The 15,427-nt window shown below is 56.1% G+C and overlaps 5 protein-coding genes across 5 annotated transcripts; 2 read left to right on the top strand and 3 right to left on the bottom strand.

Moving 5' to 3' along the window:
- Positions 1 to 197: 197 nt before the first annotated feature.
- On the bottom strand, positions 198 to 2,160 carry ISF_07648 (T-complex protein 1 subunit zeta; the record flags this gene model as incomplete). Its single annotated transcript, XM_018851251.1, has 6 exons — positions 198 to 430; positions 483 to 1,482; positions 1,548 to 1,784; positions 1,877 to 1,898; positions 1,954 to 2,048; positions 2,119 to 2,160. 6 exons carry the CDS (start codon positions 2,158 to 2,160, stop codon positions 198 to 200), a joined length of 1,629 nt encoding a protein of 542 aa, XP_018701561.1.
- A 942-nt stretch (positions 2,161 to 3,102) lies between these two features.
- On the bottom strand, positions 3,103 to 5,489 carry ISF_07647 (C2H2 transcription factor Swi5; the record flags this gene model as incomplete). Its single annotated transcript, XM_018851250.1, has 3 exons — positions 3,103 to 4,664; positions 4,742 to 5,234; positions 5,280 to 5,489. The coding sequence occupies 3 exons, from the start codon at positions 5,487 to 5,489 to the stop codon at positions 3,103 to 3,105; spliced, it is 2,265 nt and encodes a 754-aa protein (XP_018701560.1).
- A 2,214-nt stretch (positions 5,490 to 7,703) lies between these two features.
- On the top strand, positions 7,704 to 9,227 carry ISF_07646 (37S ribosomal protein MRP4; the record flags this gene model as incomplete). The annotated part of the gene is made up of 3 exons (XM_018851249.1): positions 7,704 to 7,734; positions 7,797 to 8,727; positions 8,789 to 9,227. 3 exons carry the CDS (start codon positions 7,704 to 7,706, stop codon positions 9,225 to 9,227), a joined length of 1,401 nt encoding a protein of 466 aa, XP_018701559.1.
- An 800-nt stretch (positions 9,228 to 10,027) lies between these two features.
- Positions 10,028 to 12,037, top strand: ISF_07645 (histone acetyltransferase Spt10; the record flags this gene model as incomplete). The annotated part of the gene is made up of 1 exon (XM_018851248.1): positions 10,028 to 12,037. The coding sequence occupies one exon, from the start codon at positions 10,028 to 10,030 to the stop codon at positions 12,035 to 12,037; it is 2,010 nt and encodes a 669-aa protein (XP_018701558.1).
- A 305-nt stretch (positions 12,038 to 12,342) lies between these two features.
- Positions 12,343 to 14,270, bottom strand: ISF_07644 (T-complex protein 1 subunit eta; the record flags this gene model as incomplete). The annotated part of the gene is made up of 5 exons (XM_018851247.1): positions 12,343 to 13,478; positions 13,529 to 13,850; positions 13,921 to 14,022; positions 14,070 to 14,170; positions 14,225 to 14,270. The coding sequence occupies 5 exons, from the start codon at positions 14,268 to 14,270 to the stop codon at positions 12,343 to 12,345; spliced, it is 1,707 nt and encodes a 568-aa protein (XP_018701557.1).
- Positions 14,271 to 15,427: the final 1,157 nt, after the last annotated feature.

Raw genomic sequence — 15,427 nt, 5'->3', positions numbered from 1 at the left:
TTTTGCCTGGAGGTTGATCAATTTGGGCAGCGCCACCGCGGGGCAGCTCAACCACCTCAGCAACCAGCCCACGTCATTATATATCGAAGACTATTGCCAGTAAGAAGTAATTTTGGTATATCCACTATATAAAGAGAGCTTTTATTCTAAAGCAGATCTAATCCCTTTTCTTTCTTCATCGTCTTTTTTACATGTAATTACTCATCGCCTGCACCAGGGCCAGGACCGGCTGGTCTGCTCATCTCTCGGGCCTTGAGCAGCTCATCGCACAGCAACAAATTTGAGGCAATGCTGGCACTGGAGGCCATGCAGTTGCGGAGAACACGAAACGAGTCAAAGACTCCCTCGAGCTCTGGGTCCATGGGCTCTCCGGTCTCCAGGTTCAGACCGACAACGTCACCATCGTTGACGCCGTCTTGCAGGGTTGCAACTGTAAATTTGTTAGAGCCTGGATGACAAATCTCCATATCTGTAGTACTTACTGGCATCTTGTACGTCATGGCCGGCGTTGGCAGCAAGGGTCTTGGGAATGATGAGAAGAGCATTAGCAAAAGCCTCAACACCGAACTTAGCCTTGCCCTTGACCGTCTTCTCGAAAGCATCGCTGCGCAGGTGAGCGGCGCAGGCAACCTGGAAGGCACCAGCACCTGGAACAACGCTCTTATCGACAATGGTGTTGTAGACACTGCGCAGGCCGTCACGCACAGCGTCGTTGACCTGAGCGATTGTGTGCTGGTTGGGGCCCTTGATGAGCAGGGTGACAGACTTGGGGTCCTTGACCTCTTCGACAAAGGTGTACTTTTCCTCTCCCAGGGTCTGCTCGTAAACCAGGCCAGCCCATCCAAGGCACTCCTCAGTCATATCCTCGACACTGTTCTGTGCAACACCACCACAGATGAGCTGCAGACGCTCCATGTTACGGCGCTTAGCACGGCGCAGAGCCAGGATGCCGTTCTTAGCCAGGACATCAAGCGACAACGGGTCGATTCCCTTTTGGTTAATGACGACAAAGTTCTTCTTTCCATCGTTGCCGCAAACCTCCTTCTTCAGCTCCACGATTCTCTTGAGCTTGGCATCAACGAAGCGTCTCTCGCTCTCGACAAGCTTGTCACGCTGCTCGGCGCTGGAGTAGAAGAAGCTCGAGTTGATTTCGGTCTTTTCGTACTCGAGGCTGACGTTGAGGGTCAGGATGAAGCAGTTCTCCAGACGCTTGGGCATGTCGGGGTGTCGGGCACCGTGGTCCAGGGCGAGGCCCTTGATCAGCTGGGTATCGGCAGCCATGCGGTGCTGCATCTTCATGATCTCAACCATGTGCAGGTCGGGTTTGGCGCCTTCCTCATAAATGGTGAGGACGGCGTCGACGATGTCGGGGGTAAGCTTCGCGGCCAAGGTCGCGTTGAGCTTCGTGGAGAGCGATGTGCGAGCGACATTGAGCAGAAGTTCTCTGTCGATGTCTTTAGGGAGCTTGAACTCGTCGAGGAACTATCAGGTGCAGGTTAGCAAGGCCAGCTCCGCCAAAGGCAGGCGCGTTTTATAGCTCGAGTTACCTTAAGAGCCTCGACCTTGGCAATCTCGAAGCCGTCGGTGATGACGCGGGGGTGCAGACCCTCGGAGATGAAGCGGTTGGCCTGCTTGAGCAGCTCACCGACGAGCAGCACGACTGAGGTAGTGCCGTCACCGCAAATGTCGTCCTGCGCGGTGGCAGCGCGAGCAATCATGACGGCCGTTGGGTTCTGTATTTGCATTTCGCGGAGGAGAATGTTGCCATCCTTTGTGAGCTTGATCTGTAGTTTCCGGCGTCCGTTAGAAAAGCGGCGTCCTGGAGCGTTGGACGCGCCGAAAGGAGTGGCATCGTGGGAGGGGGGTTTGTTCATACCTGGCCGGCGCCATCGACAAGCCTAAAGCAAAGTCAGTCAGTACATTGACAACTCATACATGGAGAGCTTCACGTACATCTTGATGGTGCCCAGAGGGCCCAGGTTGGATTTGAGGACATCCTGAAGGCCCTCGCCCGCACTGATGTTGACCTTAAGAGCTTCGCCCCTCCTCTGCTGCCAGTTAGCGACCCGAAATGTGGGATGTGTCGGTCGGGGTTGGTGTGAAGATGAAAATACGCACGCGGGACTCGGCCTTGGGGTTGAGGAGTTGGGCAGCAGACATTATGATCGAATTCGGGTGCTGGGCTCGCGGGGTAGATTGTCTGGAAGGGGCCGCAGCAAGATGGGTTGAGGTTTCGTCGAGGGAATCGCGGGCACACACAGGACAAGGCGATGGAAGCCACTGGCAACCAAAAGGTGGAGGTACCTTGACTTTTTTTCTGCCTGGAGCGCTGAGAGGGCGGTGTGGGGCCAGCAATTTTGGGTGCCAAAGGGGGCAAGGCAGGCAGACATGCTCAACTCGTCACTCGTTCCTTCCTCATGGGCATGCAAACGGGGACTGCTTCGTAAAGCCTCACTCACTCACCATGGTATATTAATATCTGTCACATCAAGTCAGTCAACACGCACTATACGTTCACGATCATCACTGCACCATACTTTCCGTCAATAAAGGTCGATTCATATTTCTAAAAGCTCCGAGGGGAAAAAGAGGACGAAGAAGCTAAAGCAACTACATCCCACACTGGACAGCGACGACTTCCTCCCCTCTCAAAACATAAACCCGTTCGTCCTTCATCAAAAGCGTTACCAATAACAAAAATAGACTCATTACGTTCATTCCATCCCTCTAGTTGTACAGAAAGGAAAAATTCCAAAATCGAAACCCAGCCCGAAACACCACCCCTCGCTTCCGAGATCCCAGCAAGAGTCTTTTTAATTTTTTCCCTTTTCAAAATGCATCTTCCCGTGCGCGCGAACGCAACCATGACAAGCAGTCAGTCGGTAAAAATAAACAAAGTCCCGCCGTGAAGAGCATCATCATATCGTGGACGTGACAAACAGGCTCTCCTGCCGAATCATTGACGCGACGTCGTGAAAAAAAAAAACCAGAGCGTACACCATAAACACGGGAAAGGAAAAAAATATTAACACAGGAAGACATATGTGACGGAGTAATGGTACAATAAACACATGGTAACGACGCTCGTTCAGTCACGTCAAATCATGAGTTGCCAAAGAAAGGGTCATCATGGTTAGTGAACATGTTGAACTCTTCTTCGAACTTGCCCATCAGGTCACGCTCGAGCGGAACGAGATCGTCGTCATGGGTAAATTGCAGCATAAGGTCTTCCTCCTGCTGGCTGAGGTTCATGGGCAGTGTGTTGTTTGCCGCCGCCGAGGCAGCCATCTCACCGTGCTCGATATTGTCGACCAGCTCGTCGCTGTCCATGTTAGAAGAGGCGTTGCGGCTCATGGGGATGACCTCGACCGCCGGCGGCGAGGACGAGCGCGTCAGCGAAGGAGGGGCGCTGCTCCATTGACCGGCGGCGCTGTTGACCGGCAGCTCGGGCTCCTTATCCATGATGGCCTCGGGTGAGACGTACGAGTGGACGCTAGCTACTGAGGGCGAGGCCACTACCGCCGCCACGTTGCGGCGACTCACCATCATGGGCATCGGCGCAGAGGACAGGGCGGCCATACCGTGCATGGAAGAGTCGACGGGGCCCATGTCCATGAGCTCGTCGGTCATGCAGAAGTCGGGTTCGGGGGAGTTGGCGACTGAGCTGTCCGAGTAGCCAGAAAAGGACGACATAGAGCTAACAGACATGTTGTTCTTTCTCCTGGTTCTAGCTGACTTCTCCATGCGCGTCTCCATATCGGGTCGGTGCTTCTTGGGACGACCACGCTTGACAGTCTTGCGAACGATACCGTCAAAAGCACCAATGCACATGCCACGTTGGCGGTGTCTCGTCAGCGCATCGTGGCGAGCAAAGCTGTTGCCGCAGTCGCAGGGATACGGCTTGATACCGGTATGAATCTTAGCGTGGCGCTTGAGGTCGTGCTGGCGAACGAAGCACTTCTTGCAGGTAGGGCACTGGTATTGGCGGTCGTTGAGATGGGTCTGGACGTGCGACTTGATGTTCTCCTTGCGGCCGAATTCCTTGCCGCACTCCTCGAACAGGCACACCCACTTGCCATCGCTAGCATCGGGGCTCTGGATAAATTGAGCAATCTCCTCAGTCGTGACGCCAGTCTCGGTCTTTGTCTCTTCAATGTTAATGCTGGCAATGCTGGCGGCACTGGCAATGCTAGCAACGGATTCTGTGCGGCGGTGCATGGAACGTTGTTGGAGGTGGGCGGCCTCAGCTTCCTGATAATTCGGATACTCAGACCGGCTGTCACATCCGCTGGCAAAACCGCCCATGTGGTGAGTCTCGGGGGTGGTGTGCTGCGAGGGCTCTTCAGGGAGGAAATTGTCCCGTGAGAGGGTGGTATCAAAGCCCTCCATGAACTCGTCCTTGAACGAATTCATGCTCAGGAAGTCGGTGGTCTGCATTGGCACTGCATTGAAAGTCTTGGAATTGGGGAGGGGCGTGGATTGGGGGGGACTCGGCACGGCACTGGCCATCTGGGCCTGCTGGCGCATCTCTTGGAACACGTCCTGGGCGCGGGGCTGACCGCGGGTCCGTGTGGGCTTGAGAGTCTCCTCCATGCTATCGTCATAGTCCTCCGCAAACCTGGCCGCGCGAGCTTCCTGCTTGCCGGCCCGGTCATGAGGAGTGTCTATGGGGGTTGGTGGTAAGTAAGCTATGCCGGTTAGAGCCATAGACAATAGGTCCGCCGATGCAGGTTGAACTCACCATTTTCGTTGTAGTTGGGGGGCGTTGAAGGAGCCTGGGCCTCTTCGCCGTTCATGTTTTCAAAAATGGCAACGCGGTCCATGATGCCGTCGCTGATTCTGCGAGTTGAGCGGCGGAGAGTGGCATTGCCTCCGTCCGCCATCCACCCCTGGCTGGGGCTCTCGGGAATGCCGGTGTACGAGGACATGGACTGCGCGTTTTCGACGGTGAAGAGTTCAAAGTTCCTGGCGCTTGACAAGTTGTCACCATAGCTCCCTTGGTTCCTCTGCATCATGAGGTTGAGCTGCTCGCCATAGGGGTCAAAAGGCGCGCTGCTCGGGTTGAAAGGTGACGAGGCAGAGAACCGTTGACTGTGAGGGGTATGGTCAGGGGACATGGTGAAGTTTTCAGTATTACCATGCCTCATGGCGAGGTAGGGGTTGTGGTTGTGGTTGGGATGCGGGCCCGGGCGTGCTTGTGTGCGTTGCTGCTGCGCTTCTCGCAGTACTCGATGCTGCGGTGTGTTGGCTAATCCTGTGTTGTTAGTACTCATACTTACCATGTTATCCTGCCGTTCTGACGTCGGTGGTGTCATCTGGAAGCGTCTGATATCCAGGCTGAGACCGCGGCGATGGGCCACGGCTTGTCGTCTGTTGATGCCGGAGGGCATGTTCTGGGCCGTCCCCCCCTCAAAGGCAGAGGGTGTCGAGTTCTGGCGGCGGTGTTGCCTCTGCCTCGGGGGACGGGTTGTCGTTGGATTGGACAGCATGTTGGTCGCAAGGGGAGTCCGGAAATAATTTGTCGTCGGTCGATGGTTTGTCGATAAGGGGAACCTGTAGGTCCGAAACTGCGAGTCGCGGGTCAGCCTCTGCTCGCCGTGTGCATGTCACTGGGACCATCTTACCTCACGCAGCGCAAACACAGAGCGCCGGGCTAGAAGATTGTTGTATTCCTGCTCAGTCGAGGTCGACGTGCAAGAACACTGGTATAAGTGAAGTGAGCCTTATTTCAGGCGGAGTGTTGGCAAGCTTGTCAAGCTTCTTGGTGGAAGCCTCGTTAACTCTGTGGTAGGATGTACAACAGAAGTAAGGTCTTTTCTTTCTTAGTAGATAAAAAAGAGGCAAGGTGATATGAGAGAGGTAATGATGGATATACTGGGGGGGGGGGGTGATGCTGGCCTGTCCCTTGTTGACTTGGTCGCCACAGCAACGGCCCTTGACATGGTGTGCTACTGTGCCGTCGCACCACCAACGCGTCACCCGAGCGCCGAGGGAGGCACCATGAAACAGGGCAGAACAAAAAAAAAAGTATGTTTTAGACGGCTTGGAGTCTCGGTCCTGATGCAGTTTGGCTCGTGGGATTGGTGGCGACCAAGTTGTCATCAAGGTCGTGCAACTATCACGGGTGATGGAAGCTGTCAGAAAGTCGCTTGCCTTTGTTCTTGTGGTACAAGACGAAATGACCTCGGTCATTAAATTAATTGAGCTCTTCTAATTTAAGAATTTTGCGCTGCAGGCATTGTCCTGTGATGGCACTCCTCGTTCCATGCATGCTCGAGCTGAGCAACAGACTTATTGTGCATCATCGTGATGCTCGAAGCGCCCGATATTCGAGGTGGATCTTGCAACAACTGCATCCCTGGTCCAATAATCAAAGACACATGAAATAATGAGGCTCCACACAGGAACGGCGAGATGCAGCCGCATAAATTCGCACGATTGGGCGATTGGACGATGGATTCGGAGGGGTAAGTGGGCAGGCGCTTCCTAGACTGTTTATTCTGTCCCTTTTCGGGTTTATGAGATGCAAGGAGCGAGCCAAAAAGCTATAGTTGAACTCTACAATATCGGTCGACGACGTCATGTATCTGTATTATGTAAAGCTACAAGCAGAGAGTGCTCTCAATTTCAGCTCCTCTAGAAGTTGGTTAATCGGAAAGTGCAAGCATCACTGCTCGTGCGCATCTCAACACATCACAAAACATCACAGGACAGTGTGAAGCTTGAGGAAGGGGGACATCAAGACAAAATATCCACGTCAAAAGAATTAGTCTCGTACCTCGCTAGACACCATGCGGCCCGGTCTTGCTTGACTTTGATCGGCCGCTGGCCCTGGCTGCATGTGGTCTTACTCCGTCGCTCGCAATGTTTACATGTGCAACGTCCCTAGCGACATATGATGCAATATGTCATATATTGGAAAAACGTCACTTGAAACTTTGGACGCAACAAGTTAACTGCCTGTTCGCAAACCTTTTTTTTAAGAGACAGCCTTGGGTAAGATGATTGCAAAAAGTTCAAAGGTGTAGGGTACGACAAGTATCAGGCTACTACGAGGTACGCAGAGCTAGTCGTCTTTTAACGGGCGGTATCTCATGATGGCCCAGGAGGTATTGCAAGATGAGCTAATATGGCTGTGAGTATTTGTGAGATGATCCTATCTATGCTTTTTTGAGTAAGTGTTTGACTATAGGCTGTGTGCAATTAATTATGGTCGTCAATTTGTATTTTACCTGGCACTATCATCACAAGTCACAAGCTGGGTACCTGTACCAATGCATCGCCATCATTTTCCCACGAGCTAACTACGCAGTTGTCGGCTGATTATGCGAGAGCTATAGTCGTTCATGATCAGCAGCAGTATAAGCGAAATGTCAACTGCTTTGCTTTACTTGCTTGAATGTTGGTCGGGTTCCCGTCAACTGGAATAGTTTGTATCGAGTCGTGCGATAACAGGTAAAATTCCAATAACTCGCATAAGTAAATACCAAAATATTAAATCGGTATCTATAATTCCATCTCGTGGCTGCTCACCCATTGATGCAAATTTAATAATTAACTTGACACTGATGATGCTGAGCTATAAGCGGGCCGGAAAATTCTGGGTCCGGATGGTCGTCTGTGGCCCGAACAGTCCTAAAATTTGGCTGTCGTCAAACGGCCACGGCAATTACGAGGCAACTTAAGAGCACAGCAACGCAAAAATGGTAATACGCAGCGCTGCAGTGCGGCATGGTGAGTGCTTGAGCTTCACGATTGAACCAACTCGGCATCGCCGTACTGACTTGTTCCGCCAGGCCGCCGCCAATTGGCCGCCCCTGTTACCCGCTCCGTCCTCATGCGCCATCTCACGACAACTCCGACCGAGACGACAACGACGACACACGCATGGCCCTCTGCCCAGCCGGAGCAGTCCTCGCCCCCGAAGCTCTTCTCGGCGTCCAAGAAGAAGCAGCGGCGCGACAACGCCTCCATCAGCCTGACTACTAACACGGGCCACGAGCACCGCGTTGCGGCGTGGACGCGGGCGCACGCGGTCGGCGGCGGCCGCGAGCTCACCCCCAAGGAGCAGTACGCCGAGTTTGAGCGGGTGCAGCGGTCGACGCGGTCGACGGGCACGCGGCTCGAGCGCCGCTACGTGCCCGCGGAGCTGATCGCGAACCCGCCGGCGCCCGAGGACGTCTCGCTCGAGCTGCTCATGGCCTCGCAGACGCACATGGGTCACAACACGTCGCTCTGGAACCCGGCTAACGCCCGCTACATCTATGGCGCGCGCCAGGGCATCCACATCATCTCGCTCGAGGCCACGGCCGCGCACTTGCGCCGCGCGGCTCGCGTCGTCGAGGACGTGGCGTACCGCGGCGGTCTGGTCCTCTTCGTCGGCAACCGGCCGGGCCAGATGGAGATTGTGACGCGCGCGGCCGAGCTGGCCGGCGCGTGCCACCTGTACACGAAGTGGATTCCGGGCAGCATCACGAACCGCGACGTGATCCTCAAGAACAAGGGAGTCAAGGTCGTCGACGGCAAGGACGGGGAGCTGGAGGGGTTCGACATCTACAAGAACAGCGCGCGCCCTCTGGTGCCAGACCTGGTCGTCTGCTTGAACCCCATGGAAAATTATACGCTGCTGTACGAATGCGGCCTGGCCAACGTGCCTACCATTGGCGTCATTGATACCAATGCGAACCCGACATGGGTATCATATACGATCCCCGCCAACGACGACAGGTACGTCACTTGCTACGCTGATGGCCTTGATAAAAAAAGGACGCAACTAATTCACGCATAGTCTACGCTCTACTGCCGTCATCGGTGGCGTCCTGGGCCGCGCCGGCCAGCGTGGCCAGCAGCGTCGTCTCGCCGAGGCCAAGAACGGCAACGTGACGTGGCAGACGCCGCCGTCACTGGCGAGCCAGATCCGCAAGGACATCAAGGCGGCCGTGCAGCAGCGCAAGGAGGTCATGGGCCGCATGCAGGCCAACCTGGTGGGCTTCACCGAGGAGGAGCTGGAGATACTGAAGACCGAGCACGACGGCGCCGCCAGGTCGGTCAGCGAGGCGGACATGGTCAACATGATGGCAGAGGCGTCCTTGCAAGAGTCTGCCGTGGAGATTGAGGCGTCTGCTGCGGACCTGGCGGCCAAGGCCGGCGAGATCGCGGCCGGTTTGGACGCAGTCAAGGGCCACGCCGCGGCGCTTGAGGCGGAGATTGCAGAGATTCGCAAGTAGACTCTGCGGTGTACAAAATACCAAGAAATAAGGGAAGAAAGTGGTAAACCGCGAATGTATAATAGAATATCCAGCACGGACAGCCTATACAATTGAATGGCTGTATAACTCTGTCGCAGTTCGTTGTACCTCTTATTGTTCATGCCTGCTTGTGCTGGGTCTGCCCTGACAGCGGCTAAGAGTGATTGTCTGGACTCATCGCCCACAAGCACTATTCGCGACTTCCCTATTTCAAGTCTTTATACATTTCCTATTATTCATTTTTTTATTTTCTCTTCTCATGTAAGTTGGCTCTCCCGACTGGTTAGGTGAGGCAGGAAAGTGGCGGAGAATATATAATCCTGTTCCGATCACGGAATGCCTGAAACACCAGCGTAAAATCTGGTCCTGCGCATTTCCCTTACCACCACATCCAAGGCCAAGAAAGCAAGCACATTTCAGAACACCACCGCAGCTCTCAAACCAGGTGTCAGGGTCCTCATTAGTGTCGTCCGAAGGCACGGTGCACTGCAGTTAGTTGCTCGGTCGTGCAGCAGTTTACTGTAGTGGCCTGCCAGCGACCGGGCCTGTGGCATTTGTTCTACAGCAGACGCCACTTCGCCGTACTCGGCAACGAACCGCACATCCGAGTGCCGCTTCAGCCCCGTGTAAGTCACTGTCCCCACGAGATGTCTTCAGACCAGAAAATTAATAATAAGAGACTATAGCCTAATCAGGAAAGCGGAAGGCTATCTCAATAAAACAAAGCACAGGCAGCGTCAGAGAAAAACGGCTGTGCTGCTCCAGCTTCACCCGCAGTCATGCCGGCCGTCGTCGACGACCCGGCCAGCCCCACCATCTACCGCGTCTCCGGGCAGCCTCCGTTCCCGGACCCCGGTGCAGCACTGCCGGATAGCATCGTGCCGCGGCGCGTGACGCTGCGGGACCGGCAGACAGTTGCAACCATATTGCCCATCGTCTCGGTGGAGCGGCAGGTGCCGGAGTCGCTCATCAATTACCTTTGCGGGCAGATCAACCGGGAGATTGAGGGCGGCGACACGTACCCGATGATGGAGCCGTTCACGCCGGCGGGCTTCGCGGCGCACTGGTTCCAAAACTTTGGCGCCGTGATGCTGCTGGGCGACTTTGGCGGCGACGAGAGCGGCGGCGGCGGTGGCACCGCGATCCCAGACTCGCACGACTGGGCACGGGACTGCCTCGGCAGCTTCTACATCAAGCCCAACTACCCGGGCCGCAGCAGCCACGTGTGCAACGGCGGGTTGCTGGTGACGGACGCCTCGCGCAACCGCGGCGTCGGGCGGCTGATGGGCGAGTCGTACATTGACTGGGCGCCGCGGCTGGGGTATACGTACAGCGTCTTCAACCTCGTCTACGAGACCAACGTGGCCTCGTGCCGCATCTGGGACGCGCTCGGATTCAAGCGCATCGGCCGCGTCAAGGGCTGCGGCAACCTGCGCAGCCACCCGGACCGGCTCGTCGACGCCATCATCTACGGGCGGGACCTGCCGCCGCCGCGCGACGACGGCGACGAAGGTGGCGGCGGCGAGGATGGCGCGCTCGTGGTGAGTGAGGAGCGCTTCGACAAGATCCGCTACTACCTCAAGTTCGGACGGTACCCGGAAGGCGCGGATCGGGCGGAGAAGAGCCGCCTGCGGTCGGCGGCGACGCACTACAAGCTGCTCGACGACGGCGACACGCTGATGCTCAAGGACAAGCTGGTGGTGTCAGACCCGGCGAGGCAGTACGACATTGCGCGCGCGACGCATAGCGTGCACCACGGCGGCATCAACAAGACAACGGCCGTCATCGCGGAGAAGTACCACTGGAGCAGGATCAAGGAGACGGTCAGCGACGTGATCCGCCTCTGCAAGGAATGCAAGGAGCTTGCCAAAGCGCCGGGCAGCAGCAACAACAACAACAGCAACAACAACGCGGCGACCAACGGCGGGCGGGTGGCGGCGACGTCGAAGCCGACGACACCGGTAGCGGGTGTCAAGAGGTCCCGCTCACCGTCTCCGGACGCGACCGACACCGGTTCGACATCAACCGCAGCAGCAGCGGCGGCGGTAGCCCTCGCACGCTCGCAGTCGGGACCTCCCCGGCACCCGTCAGCGTCGTCCTCCCTCACCGTCGACCACCACGAGCGCGTGCTGGGCCTGCGCGCACATCACGCCAACAGCACGCTGCTGCTCCCCGAGGCCGTCAACCCGCTCCTCCACCATGATCATCACCCTCATCTCGGGCCGTACGCCAACCCGAGCGACATCTCCGTCGTGCGGCCCTCGCAGACGACGCTGCTTCACGGCGGCGGCGATGGCGCCACCGCCGCTGCCGGCTTCCTGCACAGCCATCACCAGCACGAGGACGACGTCGATGCCAACTACCAACCCATCGACCCGCGAATCATGAACCACCACCATCAACACGACGACCAGGACCACGCGCACGAGGATGGCATCCACCACGCGTTTGACGGGTACCACCCGCACGCCGACTTCCAGGCGCTGCTTCACGCGACCGAGGACGACGGCGGGGCTGCCGCCGCCGCGGCTGCCGCGGAGAGCGAGCGCCGCGCGGCGGCCGTGGACCGTGACTTGGAGATGCTGATTGCTCACGGCGCGGAGGATGAGGACGAGGACGTGGTGGGTGTGGGCGTGGGCGTGGTGCTGGAGAAGCTGGAGAAGGACGGTGGAGGGACCGACGGGGATGCTGGTGAGGAGGGCGCGGCGGCGCCGGGTGTTGGACACGCGGATGAGGACATGAATGACTTGGATGATTCGCTATTGCGGGACACGAGGGGATGGGGGTGAGGCGCCGTGGCACGGGAATTGGATGGCTTTCTTTGCAGTTCTTACATGATACCCCGCCGTTGAAACGGACATGACAGTCGGTAGATACATAAACAAGCAGCACATAAATCTCAGCAACACAGACAGCATTAATTACTTTCAACATGCTCCTTTCGGAAGCCAGTTCTCCATAAAATCTAAAGAGCTTATGTATTCTAGGTATCTCACAGAGCCAGACCTCCTCACAATGCTTTTTTACGAACCATATTTTTGTGTCTTAGCACCGCAAGACCTTCCCAATTTCCATTTCCTTTTGAAGTTTTGCTTTACCTGCGAGGCATGCCGCGTCCGCGTCCTCTGACCGCACGCTGTGCCGCGCCCGGGGGCAGCGCGCCGGGGGCCTGTGGCTTCTCGCTCTCCTGGTTCCTGATGGTCTCGTCAACGCTGAGGATCAGGCAGCTGGCCTCGGTGGCGGCCTGGATGGCGTTGATCTTGACCAGGGCGGGCTCCCAGACGAAGCGCTTCACCATGTCGGTCACGCCCTCGTTCTGGAAGTCGACGCCGGCCCAAGTCGCGCCCTTGCGGTGCTCCACACGCAGCTTGTTGAGGATGTCGGTGGCGTCGAAGCCGGCGTTGTCGCACAGCTGGCGGGGGATCACTTCCAGAGCCTTGGCAAAGGCCTTGATGATGGCCTGCTCCTTGTGCTGGATGTTCTTGTCCGCATACTGGTGTAGGTGGGCAGAGACCTCCATCTCGACGGCGCCACCGCCACCGACAACCATGCGGTTCTTGATGGCGCGCTTGACAATCATAATGGCGTCGTGCAGCGAGCGCTCGACCTCGGCGATGAATTGCTCAGCACCACCACGCAGCACCAATGTGCAGGTCTTTGATTCGGGGCAGTCTTCAAAAAAGTTGAATCGCTCGCCGCCAATCTGTCGCTCCTCGAAGACGCCGCAGGTACCGAGGTGCTCAGGTAGAATATCAGAGCAGGTCGACTGTACGACGGCGCCTGTGGCCTGAACGACGCGCTCCATATCCTGAGCGGTCACACGGCCGGCGCAAAAGATATCGCGGTCGGCGAAGTACTGGGTCGCAAGATCGCCAATGGGGGACTTGGAGAGGACGACCTTGGCGCCAGTGGCTGCAATAGCCTCAAGCTTCTTATAGATGATTTGCCACTCGGCATCGACAATGGCCTGGTAGTCAGAGACCTGCTCGACACGGACTTCAGCATTGTCCTTTTCGGCCTTGAGCTCAAGCTCAACGTGGAGACAGACAATCTTGGGCTTCTTGAAGGCCTTGGGCTGCTGCTCGAAACCGGCGTACGAGAAGGTCTTCTTGAAAGCGACACCATTAACGAAGCGGGATTCAGTGAGGGAACCGCCGGGAATCTTCTTGATGCCAATCAACTTGTGGTCGAGATCGTCTTGGTCGAGGGAGAGGACGGCATCGACAACCACTTGGAATTATTAGCAAGTGACAACCAGGGAGGGATACGAGGGAGCCTACTCTTTGTGAAGAATTCAGTATTGCGCTTAATAAGCTTGCTGGTCATGGCGGTAGCAGCCAGCTTTTCGAGGGTATCACGTTGGTTGGCGTCGTCGGTGGTGAGGGCAATCTCTTTAATTTTGTTGACGGCAAGCTTGGAGGCTCTCCGCAGACCCTTGATGATGATTTGTGAGCTGACCCCCTGTTCCACATGCTCCTTGACTTCCTTGAGGATTTCGCCGGCAAAGACGACAACTGAGGTGGTGCCGTCGCCAACTTCCGCGTCTTGCGATCGTGCAATGTCGACGAGGATGCGGGCGGCGGGGTGAACGATGTCGAGGAGCTGCCACGGATTAGAAATGCACGGTGGCGTGGGTCATACCACATCTCAACCAGCGGAACTTGTTACCAACCTTCATGACAGTGGCGCCGTCATTGGTAATGGTCTGTTGCCCATTTTCGGCCACCATGAGCAGATCGCCACCGTACGGACCAAGGGTCGACTTTATCGTGGACTGCACGGCGAGACAAGCATTGATGTTGGAGATGACTTGTCCCTTACCCTGAGAGGTATCCGTGCCTGAGAAGGAGAATCGCAAGTTAGCCAGGGAGCGGCGGTGTGAAGGCGCACGGCGATGGCATCGTCGAGGACAGCGGCGCTGCCTAGATTGTGTGTGGTTTTCTGTGTGGAAGCGGGCGGTGGGGGTAGCGACTTACCCTCCTTGAGGACGATGATGGTGGGAGTTTGGCCTCCGAACGACATGATGGCGGTGCTTTGCGAAATACGCCGTGTCCTGACTGTCAGAAATGGACGTGCTGATGCGAATTTCTCGAGAATCCGGTTGAGGCGGTTGTCCGAGGGTCGTCACCGCGGGGCTGTCGAAGCTCTTCTTCGGAGCTCCAAAAAATTGGTTGCCGCCTTTTCTCGCCGTCGTGCACGGACCATGGGTGGTTCTGGTTCTCTCCAGGGGCACAGGTTTACTGGCTGGGCCTGCTTTTACTACACATACAAACGCTGGCATTTATCATTTGTCAATCCAACAAATTATTCTGATATGGTCTACAGTCCATCAAAATCCGAATTAACCACACTTGAACATGTCATCGAAAACAGACCCCCTTCCCCAGCTCGGTGAATGACGACTCGTCGCCATCAAGCCTCTTGCTAGCATCTTGAAATCCGTTGGCCTCCTAGTATTCGGATAGTGCAGCAAAGGCCGCTTGAGTAGATGCGAACTTGGACAAATACCACAGGAGATCATCCAATCCATCAACTTGCTGCTATGAGCAATCGCTCGCGTCATAGATTGTGGTTGCGTCCCACCGCGGCAGAGCTTCCTTCCCCTGTGCGGCACCATTCTGCGAACCGATTCACAAGTGCGACCAATATCAAGCTGATCCCTATGCAAGATGACCCGGCGGCAGACTAGGGGGACTATTCCAAGGCGTAGGGATTTTGCATTTCGATATCGATATCGATTTTCGTAACCTCCTGTTAATTTGTGTGTCGACAAACGAAGACAAATGAAGGAATCCAAATCGGATCAAGAAACGCCGCGTGGAGAAGTCGTTCGATTGCCTATCGGGGGGTTATCAGCATACCCAGGGAGATGCGGCTGTTTCATTCTTAAAGAGACAGTCCGAGCTAACCCGGCATATCGTTGAATCATCGGTTCTACGGATGCGCACGCAATAAGTCGATGGTCCGAGTCCGACCACAGCGCCACCTCTCTTGCCTGTCTCATCATAAAAGGAGCCGTGTCCCCGCAGTCAGACGTGCAATAACAATAACAGCTGGCTCGGCAATTATTTCTTCCGGCAAGAATACATAGGCCGCTCACGAAATGGTATGAGTGCATGCTCATGAGACACACAGCCTTGCGATTGCCTGCGCACCCAATGAGATGCCGAGCACAATAC

The sequence above is a fragment of the Cordyceps fumosorosea genome (assembly GCF_001636725.1).
Source record: "Cordyceps fumosorosea ARSEF 2679 chromosome Unknown scaffold_23, whole genome shotgun sequence".
NCBI classification, from domain to species: Eukaryota; Fungi; Ascomycota; class Sordariomycetes; order Hypocreales; family Cordycipitaceae; genus Cordyceps; species Cordyceps fumosorosea.
Note: the sequence above shows the minus strand (reverse complement) of the source record. Positions and strands in the feature narration are given on the sequence as shown.